The sequence below is a fragment of the Ochotona curzoniae genome, unplaced genomic scaffold (assembly GCF_017591425.1).
Source record: "Ochotona curzoniae isolate NIBS_2020 unplaced genomic scaffold, NIBS_Ocur_1.0 scaffold_3208, whole genome shotgun sequence".
Lineage (NCBI taxonomy): Eukaryota > Metazoa > Chordata > Mammalia > Lagomorpha > Ochotonidae > Ochotona > Ochotona curzoniae.
Window position 1 is genome coordinate 54498359 of NW_024467106.1, and position 23704 is coordinate 54522062.

General features: G+C 43.4%; 1 protein-coding gene across 11 annotated transcripts in view; it reads left to right on the forward strand.

The window, feature by feature from the left end:
- Positions 1-23704, forward strand: part of AGTPBP1 (ATP/GTP binding carboxypeptidase 1) — a 179374-nt gene that overhangs the window by 126186 nt on the left and 29484 nt on the right. For 10 of the 11 annotated variants that reach the window (XM_040963441.1, XM_040963438.1, XM_040963436.1 and 7 more), the window contains 6 exons: positions 7854-7941; positions 10753-10897; positions 17137-17290; positions 18296-18476; positions 19664-19793; positions 21503-21634. In XM_040963441.1, coding sequence (XP_040819375.1) covers positions 7854-7941; positions 10753-10897; positions 17137-17290; positions 18296-18476; positions 19664-19793; positions 21503-21634 — 830 coding nt within the window. Of the gene's footprint in view, positions 1-7853; positions 7942-10752; positions 10898-17136; positions 17291-18295; positions 18477-19663; positions 19794-21502; positions 21635-23704 lie in introns of those variants that run through there. The other variant, XM_040963443.1, reaches the window with a different exon arrangement.

Sequence of the window (23704 nt, forward strand, 5' to 3'; positions counted from 1 at the left end):
GCTTCGGACCGGCATAGCATTGGCCATTGCGCTCACAGAAGATCTTCCTCTCTGTCTCTCCTCTCTGTATATCTGCCTTTCAAATAAATAAAGAATAAGTATATCTTTTAAAAAGAATATAACATAAAGCAAACTCTAGTTTGTCTATCAGCAGTAAAATTAGAACACTGGGAACCAGTGAATCTTGAGTAGCCCGTGAGTAACCAGCCCTGTGATCAGCAGCCACTGTTGGATTCACTCCTGGAGTGGTGTTGACGACCACAGAAGACAGCTGCAGTGCAGACTTGTCCGGCTGGAAGTTCTGATTTAACTGCCACATGTGCTCGAAATGAGGAGGCGGTGTTAGAACTAGGCTGTTGCCTGTAAATGTTTTCCTGTGTGATTCGTGTGGAGAACCCCCAAAGGCAGAGGGTGACCTTTGCTTTTGCTTTAAGCTGCTCTTTTTATTGAGATTTAAAAAAACCAGTTCTGTTAAATACCTTGTTTTCTTACTAGTGAGTGATCTTAAAGTTAAGCAGTTTGCAGTATTTATGACTTTGTTTTCAATTTCAAAGCGAATGCTTCCTTTGAGCACTATCAGTCTGATAGTGCGGTGTGTCTTTGTGCTCTGTCCTCTGTTTCCACTAGATGGCAGTCTTGGTATTTAATAGCTGGAAGCTTTTGTAGCAGGTGTTTCGCCCTCTGTGTGTGTCTTAGATATATGAAGATTTAATTACCTTCGTACATAAATTGGACATGTTTGGAACCAGGCAACAATGTAGAAATTCGGAGTCTTGCCTGTAGTGTTCCAGCCCCCACACTCATGTTAGGTAATTCCATGTCCCCGAGTTGAGCTGTCCCTTCACCTGAGCTGACTTCCCTGGCTCCCCACACTGGAGTGGTCCCCTTGATAAATGTTCCTCGAGGACTGCTTTCCTTTGGCATGTGTTATATGTGTGGGGCTCATTAATATCTGTCCTGCCAGTCCCTCCACTCCTTCAGCTTAGGACGATTGTCTGTTGTTGACCGTTGTCACATTCATGCCGTGGCATTTAGGCAGTGAATGTTGGTGAGGCAACAGTTGACTGAACTCTGAAAAAGATCCCAATTGGGAACAGAGAAGTGAACCTACACAAAACGTGCCGCCAAGATCTCAGGTTGAATCGCCCGCTTTCTCGGAAGACTTTTCTTTGAAGTAATTCTGAATTTAAGGAAAAGCTGTATTGTTCATGTAGATGCTAAGCATCTGAATTGCAGCTGCGTCACTGTGGAATGCCTGGATGTATATTTTTCTATACACAGTGACATTTTCCTATTTCACTGCAGTTTAGCTGTCAAGACCAGGAAGTCATCATGGATCACACGAGTCCCTTGTAATGCTCAGGCCCCTCTCTTGGTTCCAGTTTTTCTCCCAAGAGTAGAACTCAGAGCCACACTTGTGGCCTTGGATGTTCACGTCCTTCGTGCTTTGGAAATAGGCCTGTTGCTCCGTCCACAGCGTGCTGCATGGCTCACAGCTTAACCCTGGTGCTTGGCTCTCGGCCCTGTGTCCACGCTTCCTCCCTGGCATCCCGCAGATGCTCTGCAAGGACAGGAGGGGCCAGTACATCTTGCTGTTTCCCTTTAGGTCTCACTCTTCCTGAACTTGACCCACATAGGTCTGTATTTCTTACCCTCTGAATAAACTTTACCACCCTCTTTGTTTTGTAGAATGGCTCTCACTTTGGACACGTCTCCTCTTCCTTAAGGATTCGTTGACGTTCTGTTTCTTCGGCAGGAATATCCCAGAAGTGGTGTGTTCTGGCGGCACAGGATTTGTTTTGTCCTATTCCTAATGTTAATTTGATCGAGTTGGCGACTGCTAGGGTTTCTCATTGTAAAGTTGCTCTTTTTCTTTTTTGTAATTATTTTGTATTTTATATTTCAGATAGACACTTGTTAGCGTATTTTATGCACTAAAGGTTTACTCTCTGGCTAAAGAATACATCCATTACTCAGTTGTTGGAATGGCCTCTTCATGTTTAGCCACAGAGAATCTGAGTGAGTCCCAGGGTAGCCTTGATAGGGTTGAATCTGACCGGTGGCCTCTGACCTCCCTGTCGGTGGAAACCTATATCTTTCTCGGTGTTTGCAGAGTTTCCTGTTATCTCTTTGAATATGCTTTGTACTCCTTTGCTACTCTCCCTGCTGAATGTCAAGAACCTGTGCGATTGGTCTTTTCATCTCACATTCCCTATAAGCTCTTTTTCATTCATCTTGATTATTTATTTATTTTTTTTCCTTTACTCCTCTGACTGTGTGCTTTCAAATAGCCTATCTCGGAGCTCACTAATCTTTCCCTTTGGTCTGTTTTTCTATTAATGCCTTTTATCCTGTATTTTTCAGTTGGAGGATTTCTGGTTGACCTTGTTTAATTGCTTCCATCTTTCCCTCAGATCTGTCTGGTAAAATCTGAAGTTTCTCCATATTGTCATGAATTTCGTGGGATTTCTTTGGAACAGTTATTTTGCAATCTTCACCTAACTGGAAATTTGAGCTCCTAGATGATTGACTTCTAATCCTGTACTTGCTGTCTGCATGTGGTCGTGGTACCCTAGAAGTTGTGCGTGCTGGTGGCGTTTTGAGGGATATGTTATAGTCGTCTAACTTTATTTCTAGAAATTTTAAGCCATCTATGTATTGTCTTTGATTCTATGACTACTTCTGCTATTTCAGCACCAGATAGCCCTCTGAGTTGTCATTTGTTTGAGGTCCATAGTTGATATTTTTACTGATTTAGAGTTATCCCCAATCTCAGATTTTCTCAAAATGTGTTGCTAATGTCTCACGGAATATGAACTCGGGATATACTAGGAAAGGTGTAGTCTATTCCTCTAAGCTTTTTCCTTGGTCTGTGGTGGAGGCTTTGTTCTGTTGATGCCACGCATGACATCCAGAGCCCTGAGCCTGCCAGAGAGCAGTGCAGCTTGGGAACCCGACCAAAGCTCGGCCTCCTGTGGGCTCCCTGCCCAGGCCACATCTGTCAGCCGCTGGGATTGGGTGGGGTGTTAGACTGCTCAGCCAGGACTCTGGAACATTTGCCTCTAAATATTTCTAGAGGCTCACTGCAGGGATTGCCTGGGGACAGGGACCAATACGATGTGCTCAGTGCAGAGTGCTATCAGCTTCATGCTGAGTACCCAACAATCCTATAAATCATTGCTATCTGCCCGAGGTTGTGGGGATGGGATAGAGAATAGAGGCAGCCCCTCAACTATGCAAGCAGTCCCTATGGTGGGTTGTATATGGGTATCACAGTCAGGAGACCCTGTGCAATTCTGGGAGTACACGTGAGGCCTGCAAGAACCTGGTGTTGATATGTGCCAGAAAGAAGTCTGCCGCATCAAGGTACAGGTGTTTGCCAGTCCTCAGGCCTTGGCCTTGGGTCAGACTGCTAGATATGCTTCAGTTGCATGGCCCTTTCCTGTCTGCTCCAGTTTGGAGGAAGATGGTGAAAGCAGCCTTCTGGTTACCCGGAGTGGCCCTAGGACATGTGAGTCCCAGTCACAGGTCCCTACGAAGTCCTGGGGACACACACTAAGTCCACCAGAGGCCAGCAGTAACACATACCCACATTTGAGTTAGATTCCCAGAGCTTCGGCTTCCGCCTGGCAAGTCTGGAGGCTCAGTCTGTCAGTACCTGCCCAGCCCAGGGCCAGAGACCTTGGGGCCGTGTCAGGTTCTGGTTACCCGGCTCTGAACTGCTCCCAGCCTCTGGGCATGGCTCGAGATTTGCTCTCTGCTGGTGGTGGGCAGAAGGAATGACAAAGAGCACGTGCCTATGCAGAGTCCAGATATTCCCTGACCAGGTTTGGGCCTGGGCATTGGGGCAGGGGTCTTGAGTGCAAGCAGAGTTTCTGCAGTGGGGTTGGCCTGAGATTCAGTCCACTCTCCTTCTCCCAAGGAGGGATGTGTTGCTGCACACGCTACTGCTTGGAGCTGAGGGAGGGAGATGTGGACAGCCCTTTCCTCCCTGGCGTCTCTAATGCGACGTTTCCTGGTTGTAGCAGGTGGAAGCACCATAGTCTCCCACCTGGCCTCGGCAGCTCTTGTGCAGGTGACTTGGTGTGTGTAGAGCTGGCCATCTTGGCGTGTCTGAACAAAGGTGACTGCTGGAGCCTCTTCCTCTGCTGCCATCTTGGTTTCAGATCTCCCTGTTTAGATTGAAGTGAGTTAAAATATTTGGAAAAGGCAGATCTTCAGTGGTACTAGTCTCACTGCCTGTGCCTGATAACCACCCCAGCTAGAGGCTGCCACACTGGACGAGCGTGTGTACCACACGTTTGCTTCCTAGCAGGAAGTTGAGCTGGACGGCACTGATTCAGAAGGCATTCCTAGGGAAGGACCTCAAGAGGGTGGGTTGCAGCTGAACTGGCAGCCAGAGACATTGAAAGTCTGTAGCAGCTTTCATTGTTTAAAGTACGACAAGACTGAAAACAGTCCAGGAACTAGGAGAAGAAAATGAAAAACAGTCGGAAAAGAGTTGATAAAAATAAATGCTAAAAAATCGTGAAAAAGAAAACAAAGCACATGAAAACCAAAGTGATAAAGTAACACGGATTATGTATGGGCTAGAACTGTTGGAAAGGAAGTAAAAATCTGCAGTTATTAGTCACCATATTGAGATGATAATCCAGCTAAACATTGTGCAGGTTTTTGTCATTAAAACAACAACAACAACAACAGGTTCTGGTGGCTGGTGTCCTAGCACAGCTTGCTAAGCTGCTGCCTGCAGTACCAGATGCCCTGTGGGCAGCCTTTTTGAACCCCAACTGCTCTACTCATGCTCCAGTTTTCCTGCTACTGTGGGGAAGCAGCAGGTTATGATCCAGACCACTCTTGGCCATAGTGGTCATTTGGGGAGTGAACCAGCAGATGGACGATCTCTCTGTCTCTCTCTGTGACTCTGCCTTTCAAATAAAAACATCTTTTTTTTTTTTTAAAAAAAGGTTGTTTTTGTTGTTTCAGTAAGCAATAGAAAGTGTCTAAATGAATTTTTCTGCAGCTGGTCTAATCTTAAAAGCAATATAGCATAAAAAGTATTTTTAAAAAATCTGGGAATTTAGATGCAAAAAAATGTAAATATAGGCTTATGTAATCAAATACTAATAGAAGAGTAATATTTTCCCAGAATGCAAACACAACTCAGAGTAGGAAACCCACTAGTGTGATTGGATATGCCAGTTGTTCAGAAGAGCCATTTGATCCTATTAGCAGAGGCTGAAAGGGAGTTTGGTATAATAAAAACTGTTTTTAGTGTAATAAGAATTATGGTGAAACCACTCAGTTGTGAAGATTTAATGGTTTCATATATGTGATATTACTTAGAACCATGACTGATACATAGAAACTTCAGTGTTAACCATATTTTTTATTTAAATATGATAATGTTGCTTTGTAAGAGATAGCAGATACTTCATTGAATCCATAGAACATTTGATTGGACAAGACAGAGAGCCCAATCCCTGTCCCTGGTGTCACATGAAAATAACAAGGCTAGGTTGGAGGGTAAAAAGGAACAAGTGCATTCTCGCAACTGACCCCTCGCCCTCCAGAACTGGTGCCTCGGGAGCAGTTTGCTGTTCTTTATCGAAGCTGCAGCGAGGGGGCGCTAGTTTCCTAGAAATTGCTGGCGGAGTGGCAGATAATTTGAAGTAGCTCTGGGAAAAGCTCCCGCTGGTCTAGCCAGGCTCCAGGGTTGCCCTGGGATCCAGGTCTGCATGGGGAGAGATTAACCCTGTCTCTGGCTGGCTTGCTGTGTTCTGGCTGCCGAGCAGAAGTCCAGAAAAGAATTAAAGCATTCTCCTGGCATGAGCAAAAAGGAAAGCCAATGATTTGCCTCAAAGTTTAACATAATACAGTGCCCTGGAACTGTGACTCGGAAAATATCTTGTGGCCGGAATTAAAGTAGTGCGCTGTGGGAATTTACGGCCTCGCACTTGATCGTGACAGGAACCAACTCCTGCAATTTCTTTATATACCATTTACATTACTGTTTATCTAGTTATATGACTGCTGCTATTTGTATCATCTTTTGATGTGACTTGATTTCTTTAAATGTAATAAAAGTATAAAATGAAATAGCTGCTATAAATACCACAAGAGAAAATAAAATGTTTTTTAAAATTATAAACAGTATGATTATATATGTAGAAAATCCAGGGACTACACAAAGTCTGTTAAAAAGTAGTGAGTAGGGCCCGGCGTGATAGTGTGGTGACTAAAGTCCTTGCCTTGTACAGCCAGGATCCCATATGGGCGCTGGTTCTAATCCCAGCAGCTCCACTTCCCATCCAGCTCCCTGCTTGTGGTCTGGGAAAGCAGTCGAGGACGGCCCAAAGCCTTGGGACCCTGCACCCGCGTGGGAGACCTGGAAGAGTCTCAAGGCTCCTGGCTCCTGGCTTTGGATCAGTTCCGGCTGTTACAGCCACAGCAGATGGAAGATCTTCCACTCTGTTTCTCCTTCTCTCTGTACTGCATCTGCCTTTCCAATAAAAATCAAATAAATCTTTAAAAAATTAGCTAAATTAACACAAAAAAGTGGTGAGTATATTCCCAGGGGCCTTGTGATGGTAAGATAAATACAAGATAGAAGTAGTCATCCCGTGTTGAAGTAACCGTCTCCCCTTGCAGTTCCAGCTACCTGCTGGGGTGAGGGGAGCCGCAGAAGGGGGCTCGGGCACTTGCCTCCCTGGCATCCACTTGAGACTCTGGAATGGGTTCTGGGCATCTGGCTCCCGACTGGCCTTGCCTCTGCTGTTGTGCGCCTTTGGGGAGTGAACCTGTGGATGGAGAATCTCTCTACATTTCAGATAAATAAAAACTGAAAACTAAAGCAGGAAAAAAACCTTGTAAGATACAGATAAAAATCTTAAAAAAAATATTTTTTTGTTGTTCAATATTTGAGAGAGAGAAAAGTTCCCTACAGCTGGTTAACTCTCCAGGTGCCGCAGTGAGTGAGTTTGCAGCTGGGAGTCAGGGATTCAATCCAGCTGTCCCGGAGAGATGAGGAACCTGGTGACTGGAGCCATCAGCAGTGCCTCCCAGGGTCTGCCTTAGGAGAAGCTGGGGTCAGGAGTGGGGTGGGCACTGATCCCAGGTACTCCAGTCTGGCTGCAGCCCCCTCACTGCTGGGCACAGTGCCTTCCCCGCACACACAAAGTTAACAGAATGTTTTTGTCCCAGGAATATGATTAGATTCTTAAATTGAAGTCAAACCAAGTCTCAGTAAAAATTGTCAATCTTCCTAAAATTAACATGTGAATTCCATTCTAAGTGAGAAGAGCAGTACATCATTTTAGAACATGAGATGATGTTAAAGTTTATGTAGGAAGCGTTTTTTTCTAAGAATGTCCAAAAATACACTGTATATTTAATCCCACATTTTAATAATCTCTGCTCCTCTTCTGTGCTGTGGACATACATTTGTTTGGAAATCGGTAAGGAAAGAAAAGACTACCTTTTGGTGTCATTCTTCCCCTATAACTTCAGTAGAGAAGGAAATTTGTGAAGAATTGGAAAGGTGGTGCTCAGACACTGTACCTTCATATATTTTTTGAATCCCTCATTAAGAGGACCTTTAATACAGAAAATTTAACAGAAAAGAGTTCATGATTTTTCACCATACAATTATAGTTTCAGTTCAGCCGTGGAGCAAAAACACGTTGATTGACTTTGACTTTTAAGAAACTTAACCAGATTTTCTTTTTGAATACATAGTAAGAAACTGAGTTGCACTTTCCAGAGCTTTGGTGCCTGCTACAAAGGCAAGATTAATTTGTAACTAAAGGAGTGTGATAAGAATTCTTTGTTTTTCCTCTCTCTGTCTCTCTCAGGAATGCAGCCACTCATGTATTCAGTTCAGGAAGCGTTAAATGCCAGGCCATCTTGGATTCGAATGGGGACTGACATTTGTTACTATAAGTAAGTATCTTGAGATCACCAGCACATCAGACCTACAGAAAGGGGATGTTGACTTCATTATGTTTCAACTGTAAAAAGAATTACTGCGTTCCTTAGCTTGTGTTGTTGTTGTACCTAATCTTAAGCAGTTCTTTAGAGTGTGAGGTCTGCTTAGGAAGTATTGGACAGTACTTCAGGAAGCTTAATAAAATGGTGGATTTTTTCATGCAAGAAAAGTTTTGATAATCGTGTATTGTTTTTTCTTTTCATAAAACCAATCACCATGACATTTTTGAGGTCCCCTCACATAATGTTAGAAGTAAGATGTGTGTGGACAGGGAAAAGTCGGCCGAGGTCTTACCTTTGCTACTTAGTTATATGTCTTCAACTTGACTTTAAAATGAAAAATGAGAAAGTCCATCATTGCCAATTCACGGTGGTGTTATGTTCCTGTGGCAGCAAATAAATTTCTTACATTTTTCTCTTATGTTGATATTTACTTCATTTTGATTTCCAAAATATCAAAAATCCCGGGATCACGTGTCTTGTGTTACAGTTGGGATGCAGCGCTGATGACTTGGGCAGGGCCTGGCTCGATGTTGGCAGTTATTTAGATGACGAGGGGGAGGCGTTTTGAAAGCTGTGTTGTATCTTTCCTGCCTCTCTGCTTTTAGAGGGTTGTCATCTGTCCAGGAATTGATAGAAGCCTGAGGAACTGTTCTGTGTGAAGGATGATGGCAAGGTTTTGTGATAGCTTTCGTTTTTGCTTTTTTTTTTTTTTTCCCCCTTGGCTGCTTTCTGATCTGAAATTGGAGTTCAGTTTCATTTACCGTTTATTAACCGTTTTCCATATGGACACTGTTCCAGCTAACTTCCTGAAGCCTGCTTACACTTCTTGTGGTACACATTAAAATCTACTTGTCCTGTGTGCTTCACTTTTCATGTCAATTATCTGTTGCTTGTTTTTTTTCACGGAAGCAGAATAAAACTGCATTTCATCGTCATGTGAAATAACGTGTTTTACTGAATTACAGTGTATAAACTGCCACAGAGCTACTGTGTGGTGCCGTGCGTACCTCTCCAACCATATTTTAACCTTTTTTGGGAAGAGTTGGCAGGAAGTGGTTCTTGAACCTATTTTGTATATTTCTTAATTCTTACTGCCTTATCATTGGATATATATAAGATAAGACTATACCAGCTTGAAAATACCTTGAGCTTTTTTTGTGCATAAATAAATAACCTATAGGCCTCTGATTTTTCTTAAGTTGAGGTTTAACTGATCCAAGATAATTTGGAATTTCAGAAATAAAGTTGGTAAGCATAACCTCTTTAAAGCAGCCTGTGTCATTCGCCTGGAAATAGTCTAAAAAACTTCCTACTGTGGAAGTCTTCAGACATGTACATAAGCAGAAAATAGAATCTTGAGGCCCCATGTGCTCCCACTATTTCAGTCATTTTCGGTACATGGTGAATTTTGTGTTGGCAACACTTTTTCTCCTGCTACCATACTGAGCCTCTGAAGTTGTTTCCGGGTTACATATTTTATCCGTACTTAAAAATGTATCTCGGAAAGGTTAAGACCTGTTAAGGCCATCTAAACACAGTACCATTATGATAGCTCAAAAAAAAAGTTTGAGAGAATTCCTTAATGAGATGAAAAGCCCAGTCCGTGTTCAGTGTTGCCCAGCTGCCTCACAAATACTGTTTTATAGTTGATTTGTTTTCATCAGAATCCAACCAAAGATTCCACATTGCATTTAATTTTTGTTATGTCTCTTAAAATTTTCTTAAATTTATGAATTTATGATCTCTTTTTTTTTGCTTCTTAAAATTTCTTGTTCATTTGTAAAGGAAACTGACTTATTCACTGTGAAAATTTTTTCACATTTGGATCCTATAAATTGAATTCCAGAGGTGTTAAATTTTTCTCCTTTCTCCTTCCTCCTTTCTCCTTCCTTGGCCCTCCTTCTCCCTTCTTCCTTTCGCCTTTATCTTCCCTCCATTCGTCCATTCATTCATCCAGTCACTTGTTGAAAAGTCATAGAGTGAGGGAGTGGTCCATCCCCTTGATGGCAAGGGCTGGGGGTCAGGCTGAAGAGCAGCCCGAAGCTTCATCTGGGTCTCCCACAGGAGCGACAAGAGCCCCAAGTACGTGGGCTGTCCGCTGCTTTTCCCAGGCCATCAGGAGGAACTAGATCAGAAGTGGGACATTCAGGACATGAGCAGCCCCTCTATGAGATGCCAGCACCACAGATAGTGGCTTTTTCCACTGTGACGTAGTGCTGACTTCAGCAAATTCTTCTGTGTATTACTTTATTGATTCAGCTGGTTATTCGGAAAGCTTAATTAGTCTCAGTTGTGGTTTTTGGCAAGCATACAACAGAGGTGGTACAGGGACTTTCTATTGTATCACATTAGGAAACAAGGTTATCTTTGATGATTTATGGCTTTTGTAATTTTAAGATTGATTAATGCAGTCAGCTATTGTGACCTGACAAATCCACCATAAAACGTGTGTTATTATGTGCTTTTTTTTTTTCTACTTCTTCATCAGATGTTTGTAAAAGCCTCTGATGATCATTGCCTGGATTCAGTAATATCATAAAACCTGCAGGTGGAATTTTTAGTTCTTACTGATGTGTATTAGCTCCATTCAAGTGTAAATCCAGACGTGACAAATGTTGGCCTTGACTTGTAATAACAAAATGGTTTGTTAGCACCTAGTCTTTTTTTTGTTGTTAAGAAAAATTTTAAGGAATTTATGACTTAAGATTCTCAAGGTCATTGTATATGTGGACAAAGTAAACATTTTCTCCGTTTCTGTTTCAGAAATCACTTCTCAAGAAGTTCAGTTGCAGCAGGTGGGCAAAAGGGAAAATCCTACTATACAATTACATTCACTGTCAACTTCCCCCATAAGGATGACGTTTGCTACTTTGCCTACCACTATCCGTATACGTACTCCACCTTGCAGGTGAGAACCCTTCAGTTGTACTGTGACTGACACTGTGTTGTGTACATTGCGTCAGACAGCTGAAGCAGAGTCCTTTCAGTTGGATGTCACAATCAAACGAGAAAGATTCAGTGTTGGAATGTTTTGGAAAACACGACAGAACTTATTGAAAACATTGAAGGGAATAAAATGGGAATGTGGTCTGCTTTTTTAAATAAAATTATTTTTGATGATGTTTACGTAGTTGAAATGGTTGAAAATGCCCATGTGGATCACTAATTAGGGTGGGAAGGGTCAAGGATTAGGGGAGAGTGGGTAAGTTTCTTTTTCTTCTTTTTCTTTTTTTTCTTCTTCCTGTTAACTGAGGAAAGGGTGAGAAAAGGGAAGAAGCTGCACCCAGCATCCTAACTGCCTCAGTCCCCAGGGCTGGGGAATGGCCACCCAGTTTCATCCCAGGGTTCCCAAGGTTGAACATGCTCCAAGGGGTCTGCTTAAGTGGTTTTGATAGTTCTAAAATGCTGTTGATTTTGTTGCTCCAAGGATGAAGAAATACTCCAAGGTCCATTGGCTGACATAGTCTACCTTAGAGTCTCCATTCACCCAGATATTTGCATCAACGCTTGGCTGGGGTAGTTGTCCAATTTATTCTGCCCTCCTTCCTCTGCTATGGTATTAGAGTCCTCTGCAGGTCCCCATGGACTGCTATATTCTCATTTGACATGCTGTCTACTATTCTGTCTTAGCAACTGAGGAGGCCCAGTTCTGACACATGCACTCTATGGTCAAACCACAGACTCTGATTTTCGTTGTGATTGGAGTTCTGAGTCCAGTGATCCTGTTAGGGGAGTCCCCTAAAAATCCTCACCTGAGGTGACCCCAACTTGACTCTTGTGTGTGGGCCCGTCACCCACATCAGCTAATCACACAGGGGTGGTTGCAGTTTCTGGATCAGTTCTGCTTCCAGCCTCCTGTCTTACACAAACCAATGGATGCAATGGGCTAGACCAACCCAGCCCACCACACACTCAGCCCTCATGTACAGTAGTGGAAACTGTGGCTAGTTGGAGCAACCCCCAAAAGATGCTTCTCAGACCCGCCCCCAGCTCTGGTTCCTGCATGTGCTGATAAGTTCAGCAGACTTGTCCGGTCTTTACTGCATCTCATTCAGCTTCTGTACACACGGGCTGGTGCTGCAGTCTGTCTCAGCCCAGCCAGTCCCACTATCCAGCCCACAGTTATGCTGGTGGGTACTACTGCCTGTCCAGCCAGGTCCACCCCCCAGCCCTGCTTCTCATGTTCACGGGTGGGAACTGCAGCCCATCGGAGAGGTGCCCACCAGTTTTTTCTACAAGGCCCCCTCCCAGTCTCATATCTTGTTCTTTCCAGGTGGTTCTACAGTGTAACTTCACAAGACTTGCCCCCGTCCCTAGCACTTGCCAGCTGATTATGCAGCAAAGCCTGATCAGCCTGCATTTATTCTGGTTCATGCATACACCAGTGGGTACAGTCTGTTAACCCAGCTTGACTCTCCCCCTAAAATTGCTCACGTGCAGGCCAATGGATGCTGCAACCATGCTTAGTCTGGTCTACCCCTGTCCCAGTTCTCATGCTTACCAGCAGGAGCAGTGACCTAGCAGGGGAGCGCTTGCAGCTTGCCTCATGCTGGGCTCACCCCCAATTCAGGGTCTTACATGTGCTGGTGGGAGCTGGGGCCCAGTCTGGAATGGCCTGCCTCACCTTGGCATTTGCCAGCAGGTTCTGCAGCCTGGCCTGGTCTGGTCTGCCCCCAGTTCCAGCTCATGTTCATGGGTGCTATAGCCTAGCCCAACCTGGATGGCCCCAGTCCCAGCCCTTATTGTGAACTGGCTGATGTTGTGTCTCAACCTGGCCTGTCCTGCACTTCATCCTGGTTCTCAGATCTGCCAGTGAGTATTAGGAACTGGCCCAGGTAAGCCTGCCCCTACACCTGAGCCATTTTTATGCTAGTGGGTACTGTGGCCTGGTCAGGGCTGCTCCCTGTCTTGGTTCTTATGCTCACCTGCAGGGACTGAGTCCTGACAGAGGAGTTCCCTAAGCTCCTCTATAAGGTCTCCTCCTAGTGGCAGATCTTGTGCACACCAGTGGGTCCTTGCCCAGCACCATTGGGTGCTGGAATCTAGCCCAGTCTGGCACACCCCAGACCCAGTCCACACCATGCTGAGGGACACTGCAGCCATGTCCCACCCAGAGCACCCCATTCCAGCAATTGCTCTCATCAGTGGGAACTACAATTTAGCTAGTGCATCCCCTTCCCAACCAAGCCTGTTCCCAGCCACATATCTTGTGCATGATGATGATTGCTGTGATGCAGCTCAGCACAGTCCATCACCCGGCTTGACCTTTGCCGTCAGATGCCATAGCCTGGCCTGGCCCAGCCAGCACCGGATCTCTTGCTGGTGGGTGCCACAGCCTAGCCCTGCCCAGTCTGCCCCCATCCCTGGGTCAAGAAAACCAGTAAGTGTGGTAGCCTAGCCCAGCATGACCCACACTCCAGCCTAGCTCCTGCACGTGGCGGTGTGCTACTGTTTGGCCTGGCCCTGCCTGGTCCAGCCCCCTCCTGACACCCCGAACCGACCCACACCCTTGCTAACAAATGGAGCTGCCTTGCCCAGCCTGACCAACACCCAGGCCTGAATTACATGTCCGCCAGTGGGAGATAGAGCACACTAGGGAAATTTCCCAAGTTCCCCACCAGGCCCAGTCCCAGACCCAGATCCCATATGTGCCAGCAGCTGCTAGGCCCTTACCTGCAGTTATGGGATACGCCCCCTATATCCCGACCTTTGTATGAGCTGGTTGATGTTGCATTCTGGTGTGCTCCGCACCCTATTCTTGGGTGTGCCTGTGGGTGCTGCAACCTGGATCATCCTGGCTGTTGCCAAGTCCAGCACCCATGAGTGCAGGAGGATTCCATGGTCACGCCTGACTCAACCTGTCACCACCACCAGCTCCCAAGCAAACCAGCAGAAATTGCTGTTCCACAGGGGAAAGCCCACAATGCCCCTTATAAAGAGACATTGAGGGAATTTAACATGAATTATATTTCCCATTTTGTATAGAAAACTATAAAATGGGGCTCCATTATAACTTTAGGTGGGATGACTACTTCTTTAATCAGAAGGATTAGAAAAATAAGGACACAGTATAAATTTTTCTGTAGCATATGGTTTCATTGTGGAGTACTAGATTTAGATTTTCTTAAAATATGGAGTTACAGAAGTTGTATTGTCAGACTGTTGGTGACTTTTTTTTTTTTAAAGATTTATTTTTATTATTTTTTTATTGGAAAGGCGGATATACAGAGAGGAGAGACAGAGAGGAAGATCTTCCGTCCGATGATTCACTCCCCAAGTGAGCGCAACGGGCCGATACTATGCCGATCTGAAGCCAGGAGCCTCTTCCGGGTCTCCCACGCGGGTGCAGGGTCCCAAAGCTTTGGGCTGTCCTCGACTGCTTTCCCAGGCCACAGGCAGGGAGCTGGAAGGGAAGCGGGGCTGCCGGGATTAGAACCGACGCCCATATGGGATCCCGGGCGTGCAAGGCGAGGACCTTTAACCACTTGCGCCACCCACCGCGCCGGGCCCTGTTGGTGACTTTTTAATATTTGTGTTATGAAACAGAATCCAACTGAGGCAGTGAGAGCAGAGTATCCTAATGGCCCAGAATCGTGATAAAATAATACGTTTTCCAGGGAAGAATTTGAGTACTGTGATGAGAAATAGGTTTCTAAAATTATTAGGGAGAAGGTGGGGTGAAAGAAACCCAACTAATAGGGCAGAGAAAGTGAATGAAGGCTGAAAATACTAGATGTGTTTCAGTAAAGTGTACACCTACAGTAAGGGTCTGCTCCTGCTGTGATCAGGTGTGCTTCTCTGAGCTGTCATACCGTTAACATTGATGGTGCCTCACAACATGGTGGTTCTACTACAGGGTAATTTATTACAGGAATCCAAGTACAGATGTGTCTGAATACGCACTCAGTGTTTTATTTGCACAGTTATGTTGGTTTTTTTTTTTTTTTTTTTTACTAATCTTCACTTGATACTGTATTCCGACTTCTTTGTCCTAGGCTTTACCTCTCCGGGCATTGCCAGTATCTCTCACCTCAAGCTCTGTTAATCTCTTCCTAACTGATGTCGTTATAATCACTTCTCTGCCTTTGTAAGCAGTGTTTTCTCCACACTGCTCCCAGGGGCTCTTGGATGACAAATCTTTCCACAAATACTCTGCTTAAAACTCTTTAGTGATTTCTTTTGCCCTTGGTATGAAGACTTTCATGCAAAGTCTATCATGCTTCTTTCTGTCTCTTCTGTGCTATTTTTCACGTTTTTTGGACATAACCACTTGTTGTTTGCACTGTTATTTATTTAGTGTTTATCTCCAAGCACACTTTAAAATGGTTCACTCTTTAAAATTTATGCTGGTCTGTGACTGGCACAGCCTATAAAAATACCACCTACATCCCAAGTGGAGAACAGTTCAAGTCCTGGCTGCTTCACTTCCAGTCTAGCTCCCTGCTAATGGGCCTTGGAGAGCCACCAAGGATGGCCCAAACCCGCGGGCCCTCGTGCCCACGTGGGAGATTCCTAAAGAGCTTTGGGCTTTGAACCAGCTCAGCTCCAGCCATTGTGGCTGCTTGGAGTGAACCGGCAGAGGGAAGGTTCTCTCTCTCTGCCTCTGTAACTCTGCCTTTCAAATAAATAAATTTAAAAATATTTTTCAGATCCTATATTAAAATACATGGACTAGGAGATTTAATGTATTTGACTTCTTTCTAATTCATATTCCTACAAAGGCATTTCAAAAAAATTATGGAAAATGGAATTAAAAGCTAAGTTTATTTTGGTGTGAACAGCTTGGAATCTATATATATATCAGGGGGTCGTTAAAAAGTTCATAGAAAATGCATGTGAACAACTATGCATGGATTTCAACAATGTTTTACACTAAGATACATTTATCTAGCAGTTCCATTTTCCTTGAATGTTTTCAAGTAGCCTGCATTAACATTTTTGAAAAGTATTTATGTATCATTTAGTTATCTCAGTTACTAAGAAGTACCTTGACTGTGCTTTGGGCAAGGCCATTCCGTCACTCATTCCGTAGCAGGTCTTGGTTTTTCTTACCCTTGTTCTTTGTACTCTAGTTACTAGGAACCTCAGTGAGTTGTTTTTGAAATGCCTTTGTTCTGTCTTGTCTCCTGTCCTTTCTCTTTCTCTTTACTTTGCAACTCTCATCTTGTCTACTGCACTCATCCTTTAGGTCTCAGTTTGTGCATGGTTTTCTCTGTGAGAGCTGGCCTCACCGTCTAGACTCAGCTCGATTCGCTCTGCTTAGCAGCTCTCCTAACACTCTGTGTTTCCCTAGGGCATGGGATTCATGTATTGGTGCTATCCCCACGCCCCACACAGTTTCTAGCAAATGGTGAACCTTTAGTCACTACTGATTGTATGAATGACTCTAGGTGCAAGTTTGAAAATCAACTAAGTACCTAAAAGAAGGAAATGGGCAAGAGTTGGTATAACTGTATAATGAAACCATCAAAATGTGTGTGTTCAAAAACACTTAACATGTTCAGTGGTATGATATGAATATGTGTGTCTGTGTGCACTTATGAGTTGATAAGATAAGATTATAAAAAGTGTGATCATATATTCACACTTTGCTTATATACATTGCTTTTTAAAATAATTTAGGTGTGTAATTGGCAGATGTTTACAACACTTTGGTGCATTTTACAACGAACCTGTGTTAATCTTGAAATTGGGAAAATATGTTGTTAAAAATTAGTGCTGTATCACATATTCTTCAACTTGTAGGTTGGTTTTACAAGTCTGTGGTCACTTTGCTGAATATCCTGAGAGTAAAATATGTTTTGAAAATCAAAAGCTTTTTTTGTAACACATTCATGAACTGATAGGAGCTTGTTTGGGAATACTGGTGACTCTGCTGTGTGTGTTACTGCAGAAGTAATTACAAGTATATCATGGGCTGCTGCCCATGACCTTGCTGGTAGTGTTGCCCGATTCAGGAATGTATAAGGTGTCAGCTTCGTCGATTGCCCCTGGTGCTGATGTTTGAACCACATCTGGTTCAGAGCGTTTTAGTTAGGGGGTTAATAATCTGGTTCACTCCTAGTTATCGGGAGAGCTGGAGGCATTATTTTTATATATCATAGAGTTGTAAATAATCATATACATTGCTTTTGCGTTTTTATCAAGATGCATCTTCAAAAATTGGAGTCCGCACACAATCCTCAGCAGATCTATTTCCGCAAAGATGTGTTATGTGAAACCTTGTCTGGAAACACCTGTCCCTTGGTGACCATCACAGCAATGCCGGAGTCTAACTATTACGAACATATCTGTCAGTTCAGTAAGTCTACTTCACTCGAAACATCTTCCTCCACTTGTTTTTCTAGGTCTTACGTGTATTTTATAATGGAAATAATAGTAGAACAAGGATCAAAAAGTGTAGCTGCCAGTTCTCTCAGGCCTGAGGTTCATTCTCCTGAAGGCGAGGGAGCCACGTGAGATGTGCTATCTAGTCTCTGGTGATGGCAGTGATTTTTGTTCTTGTTCTCTGAAGTCACGTTTGGCATAGACTGCGGCACAATGTCTTGGGGATTCATGTGACCGTTACCATTGGTTTACAGAGTAACAACTGGTTTTATTTCTAAGTAAAATAACCAGAAATATCCAATGTCTTACTGAACACAGGATAGTTACTTGCTTTTCCGTTCCATTTCTGTTTTTAAAAATTGTCTCAAACGTATGGCTGTGATGGTAAAAAAAAAAAAAAAAAAGAAAAAATATTCCATTTTTTTTTGTAAGAAGGTAAAATATTTTCAGGAGAGAGAAAAAGCCTTTTATGGTGATGAGCTTTGTAGACTGGTGTAGTGTACCTAAATACAGGCAGAAAATACTTTTTGTCTTGCTAAGTCTTCGATCAAATATGCTGCCTTCTGCTGTGCTGCTTAGAGTGTAATATAGGGTGATTTTCTATTATGCTCATGATTATATGAAAAATAATTCTATGCCTCGTTTCCCTAACCTAACCACTTGTTCTTTCTTTAAAAAAAAATTCAAAATTATGTAATAGAACTAACTTTACCTACTGGTTTAATCATGAGGAGATAAATAAGTGACTGACAGGCAACTTGTTTAATATGGCATTCTCCGCATGTTTAAGATGCGATTTAGATTGCTTTCATATTCGTTTCCTCTGAGGAGTCTAGTGTAGCAGTTGGCTTTAATAGATGCATGGTCAGTTCTGCTATGAATTTATATTCAAATTCATGATCCAGTAGAGTCATTTCTGAACCTCCAAACTTAGTAGCCGATCATTGTGACTTGAGATTTTTTTTTTTTAATTCAATAGGAAATCGCCCTTACATTTTCCTGTCGGCTCGGGTACATCCTGGAGAAACTAACGCAAGCTGGGTGATGAAGGGAACATTGGAGTATCTCATGAGTAATAACCCTACTGCTCAAAGCTTACGAGAATCTTATATTTTTAAAATTGTCCCAATGCTCAATCCAGATGGTGTCATCAATGGAAAGTAAGTTAAGCAATAATTTAAACACTGTAGTTTGCTGTGTCTGTCTTGTATATAAAAGTATTGAAGTGATAGCATCTAAGTTAATTTGAGAAACAAAGTAGTGATTTTTCTCTAACAGATTTTAGATAAGGAAAGCTGATAAACTTTTGAAAATGTATTTTGTACGTATTTTGTATATTTTATGAAATTTTGTATCCATTGGCCTATAATTTCATAAAACGTGTGGGTCTTGAATTGTTTTAGAAAAAGGAGAGTCAGAATGTGAGAAAGACTTTTAATGCCTACTTCTCATATTCCTTTTTTATTAATTGTACAGTTATTGTTCTGAGATAGGGAAGCTTCTAGAATCTTTCCATTGGTAAGGAAACGCAGTCCCAGCTGCTAATGGCTTTCCATACACAGAAGTGTAGTTGCTAACAGAAGGAAGTCTACAGACCGGATGTACGGGACGATGGTTGCCTTTTAAGCAAGAAGACTAATGGTTGATTTTTTCTGGCGACTGGCGATTTTTCCTCTGGTGCTTCTCTGTGTGATTTGCTGTAGCTTCTGTGAGCATCTCCAAAAGAGAACAATACTGTATGTTGCTCTGTGTTTCAGTTAGGGAGCTAATTTGATGTGTTTTCTAGCACAGAAATGTGTGGGCCAGTCAGAATGCTTGATTTCTGTTTACACCTGGTGACTTGCTTAAGGTTTTGCTCAGTGGCTTTAGTATTTAATACCTACAAATAAGCAAAAGTGCACCTGAACTTTTACAATAACGTGAGTACTGTTTATGCTTCTCAGAAAGAGGGTTCTTAGAACTTATACAGTCAAAATATGGGATGTCAGCATAGCCAGTGCACTGATGTACTCAGAATGGAAGATGTGACCGTTAATCAGTTTTATAAAGGGAACAAAATACTCAGAATTGAGTGTCAGTTTTCATGCAGTTAGAAAATCTTCATTATGAATCTGAAAGCTTACCGTAGCCAGCTGCGTCTGACACGACATCTTGCATACGGCAAACCCTAACGTTCTGATGAACAGAGCATGTATTGGGTAGTAACCTAGTGAATCCAGGTGAGCTGTGCCGACCACCTACACCGATTTGGAATACTCAATTGAATGAAACCATAAAGTGAAATTAGAAGTGTTTAAAAGATTTATTGGGAGCAGTATTTTCCATCTCTGTTTTTTTGTGCATGTAGTCACCGCTGTTCTTTAAGTGGAGAGGATTTAAACAGACAGTGGCAGAGTCCCAATCCTGACCTGCACCCCACAATCTACCACGCCAAAGGGCTGCTGCAGTACCTGGCCGCAGTGAAGCGCTTGCCTCTGGTAGGTGGAAGTGCTTGCCTTTATTCTTTATAACCAATGAATGTTTTCGTGGATTAATTAGTGGACTTGGTATTTTGAACATATCATCTGTTTTGTAAAAACTAATTGTTAATGATTTCAAAAGCAACTTCTTTAAACTGCCTCTTTATTAGTTTCTCATGTAATAATTTTGGTCTCAGATTATTCACACTATGCTCATATTCTTTTGGCAGATGGGTTGCTTATAATCTTCATGTATTTTGTTTATGGCTTCTGAGCATTGATAATTCTTGAATAAAAATGTCAGGTCTCTAACTTTATTGTTAAATAGCGTTAAGGTAACAGTGTGTCTCCCACATTCTCATTGGTGGGAACTTACGAGTATTTCTAGAGTTTGTCCTCAGCTCTGAAACTGAAGGCTCTAATTCTCACATGGGGCATGTAGTGCCAGTGTGTTGTGAGACTGTGCTGAACTGCGTGTTTACCAGCTTTTCATCAGAATATCCCTGCTAAGTCCATGCTTAAATTTGTAATCCTCCTCGAGGATGTTATAAAAAGTATAGAAGTGCAAAATTGACATGTGACTCTAGTCTTTATTATGCACTTTAAAAATGCTGCGCTTGGGCCCGGCGCGGTGGCACAAGTGGTTAAGGACCTCGCCTTGCACGCCCGGGATCCCATATCGGCGCCGGTTCTATCTTGGCAGCCCCGCTTACCTTCCAGCTCCCTGCCTGTGGCCTGGGAAAGCAGTTGAGGACGGCCCAAAGCTTTGGGAACCTGCACCCGCGTGGGAGACCCGGAAGAGGCTCCTGGCTTCAGATCGGCATAGGATTGGCCGTTGCGCTCACTTGGGGAGTGAATCATCGGACGGAAGATCTTCCTCTCTGTCTCTCCTCTCTGTATATCTGCCTTTCCAATAAACAAAATAATAAAAATAAATCTAAAAAAAAAATGCTGCTCTTAATGAAATCAGCGGCATCTCAGAATATCAAAACCACTTGAGCAGTGTCTCAGAACACACTCCACCCCAGGAACCCTGGGGTGGCATCACGTGGCCTTCCCCTGTTCCTGGGTACTCATGTGCTTGGGCTGCTCGGAGCTGCCCTCTCCCCTTCTCCTCACGTTCCCCAGATACAGGAAGAAAAAAAGAGATTTGGAGACAGTTGTTTCATCCATTTTCCCCCATTCCTCAACCCTCCCCACCAAATCGGTGGTCCACATGGGAATGCATCCTTCTCAACTACGTAAACATCATCAGAAATAAAATGAATTTATTATTTTTAAAAAGGCTACTCATAAAAATCAAATAAAAAAACCATACTCTTTTTATGATGCTTTTCATGAGAACTTTTCAGTATTCTTTTTCATTAGGTAAATGTCTTAACCGCCTTTTGAAGCTGTATTGACCGCTGACTGTGGATTTGAGCTGTGATTGGATTTTTTAAGCCATAGATGGTAGATACGAAAGGAAGAGTGGGACTGGTGCTTGATGTGGGGTCTTCAAAGCATTTAGCAAGTCTAGGGTCAGTTATAAATCCTTTTCCAAGCCAGGTGATATCACTTTTATTTTATTATTTATTATTTATTTTATTTAAGTGATTCTGTTACAATTAAAAGAAACAACAGCAACCAGGAACACAGACTTGTGTGTTGGCCTGATGCGACCCACCTTTACTTGGCCATATAGGAAGCAGAAGACTTGTTTTTAATTTGTTATTTTTTTCCCCAAGGTTTATTGTGACTATCATGGCCATTCCCGAAAGAAGAATGTATTTATGTATGGCTGCAGCATCAAGGAGACAGTGTGGCACACCCACGAGAATGCGTCTTCATGTGATGTTGTAGAAGATACGGGATACAGGGTAATTAGGACAGATGACTATTGCATTTTTATATGCCAAATGTGTACAACTACAGAAAAACATGAACTACTCATATTCACGAATGCTGACATTTTGCCGTTCACAGTTTGTCGTCGTCGTTGCTGTTGAAGGTTTTGTATGTTACACTTGTATTGTTCATCTGTTTGGAATGTGTTTGTGTGTGGGATGTGAGGATGTGGTCTTATTTTCCCCGTGGCTAGCAGGTATCTCAGCACCATTGATTCAGGAGTGCCGCCTGTGCTGACTGCACGAGGCCCTCTGCTACAGGGCTGTTACTGCTGACGTGGTTCTGTCCCTTTGCATGCCAGCATTTTAATATGTGAAGTTGCTATTGATATCTGCTAGGGCAAAATTTCTTTCTTGTTCTTTTTAAAAAATTGCCCTGACCCTTTCATGTCTGTTATTCTTTGTGAATCGTGGGATCAGTTTGTAGGTAAACTTTGTTGGGATTTGAATCAGTTACACTGAATCCAAATTGCAGAGAATTATAATACGTAGCCTTGCTGTGTGTGAGCATTGCCTTTCTGTTCAGTGTATTCTTTTGTATTCTTCAATAAGGATACGATATAGCCCCACCGAGGTCAGGTATTTTTATTAGACTTACTCTCAAATGCTTTGTGAACGTAGTTAGCGTTGGGGATGGGTGATTTGCCCCACACACCAGCCTGCCCACGCTTGATCCTTACAGTGCACAGGAAAGCTGTTGTCTGTTCTCAGAACTCCCCACCCTGCTTCAGCTCTCTGCTATGGGTACCAGTGGGAAGGGCATGAGGTTTCTCAGTGGCAACACTGACAGCCAAGAGGAACGGTGCCTTCCCAATTCTCAGATGGCCAATCTGTACATTTCATACCTCAGTCTGTCTGTCAGTGTAGAAGTGAAAAGGAAATTCTCAGGTTTGGAAAATCATAAAAATTCACATCACAGCCAGCCTTTTACTGGGAATTACTGGAAGATAATTCTCACCAAAATGAAGCAATGTTGTGTAGCAGGGGAAGATACAAGGAAATGAAATTCAACAGAGACAAGGCCTGGATTACAGGGGATAGGCAGTGAAATCATGTGTGGAAAACGCCAGTATTTCAACACTCGGCAGGGCCTCCACCTTGTGCCACCTCCAGAGGCTGCAGAGCCCGGTGAGGTTAGGCCACACGAAAGGAGGGAAGCAGTCAGTCAGCAGTGCTCAGGGATGTAAAAGAGAAATGAGAATATTCCAGATAGGGCGTGATGCAGTAGCCTAGGGGTTAAAGTCTGCCTTCTACATGCCAGGATCCTATATGGGTGCTGGTTCACATCCACTTCCTATCCAGCTTCCTGCCTGTGGCCTGGGAAAGCAGTCAAGAACGACCCAAAGCTTTGGGACCCTGCACCTGTGTGGGAGACCCGGGAGAGGCTCCTGGCTCCTGGTATTGGATTGACTCAGTTCTGTCCATTGTTCTCACTCTTCTCCGTGTATCTGACTTTCCAATAAAAATAAATAACTCCTTGAAAAATAGTATTTAAGATAAACTATGTTGGAAAAGCTGGAGAGGCTGAGAAGGTGAGAGAAAGCTGTACTCTTCCGAGTGCTGTGCTCTGGGGCCCACCGCCGTTGTCACCCCTGCTGCTCCGTCATCTCTAGCGTCTCGGGGAATGCTCAGTGCACCTGCTGCTCTGCATCACAAGACAGAAAATGTATTTTGTGTTTGTTATTCATCTGTTTGCATTAGTTTTCTTGCCCTGTGCTCTCTGTATTTGATTAATCCTCCAGATTTTGGTGTGATGACATGAGTTAGAATGCATGATTTGTCTTCTTCCCCACAGAACATTCCTCGGGATGCTAACAGGTATTTCAAGCTGTTCCCTCTCCCCCCGCCCCCCTCCCCCAGCCAGGAGTTTAATGAGCAGGGTGGCTGATGATTGCATAGAGGGCTCCTCAAGGTTGTCAAGGGCAGCATGTGTGTGTGTGTGAGAGAGAGAGAGGGAGAAGCATTTTTATAAAGTTTCACAAATATGGGGCTTCAACAGCATGTTCTCAGCTTCCAGTTCTTTGGATCAGAACACTGGGCTCG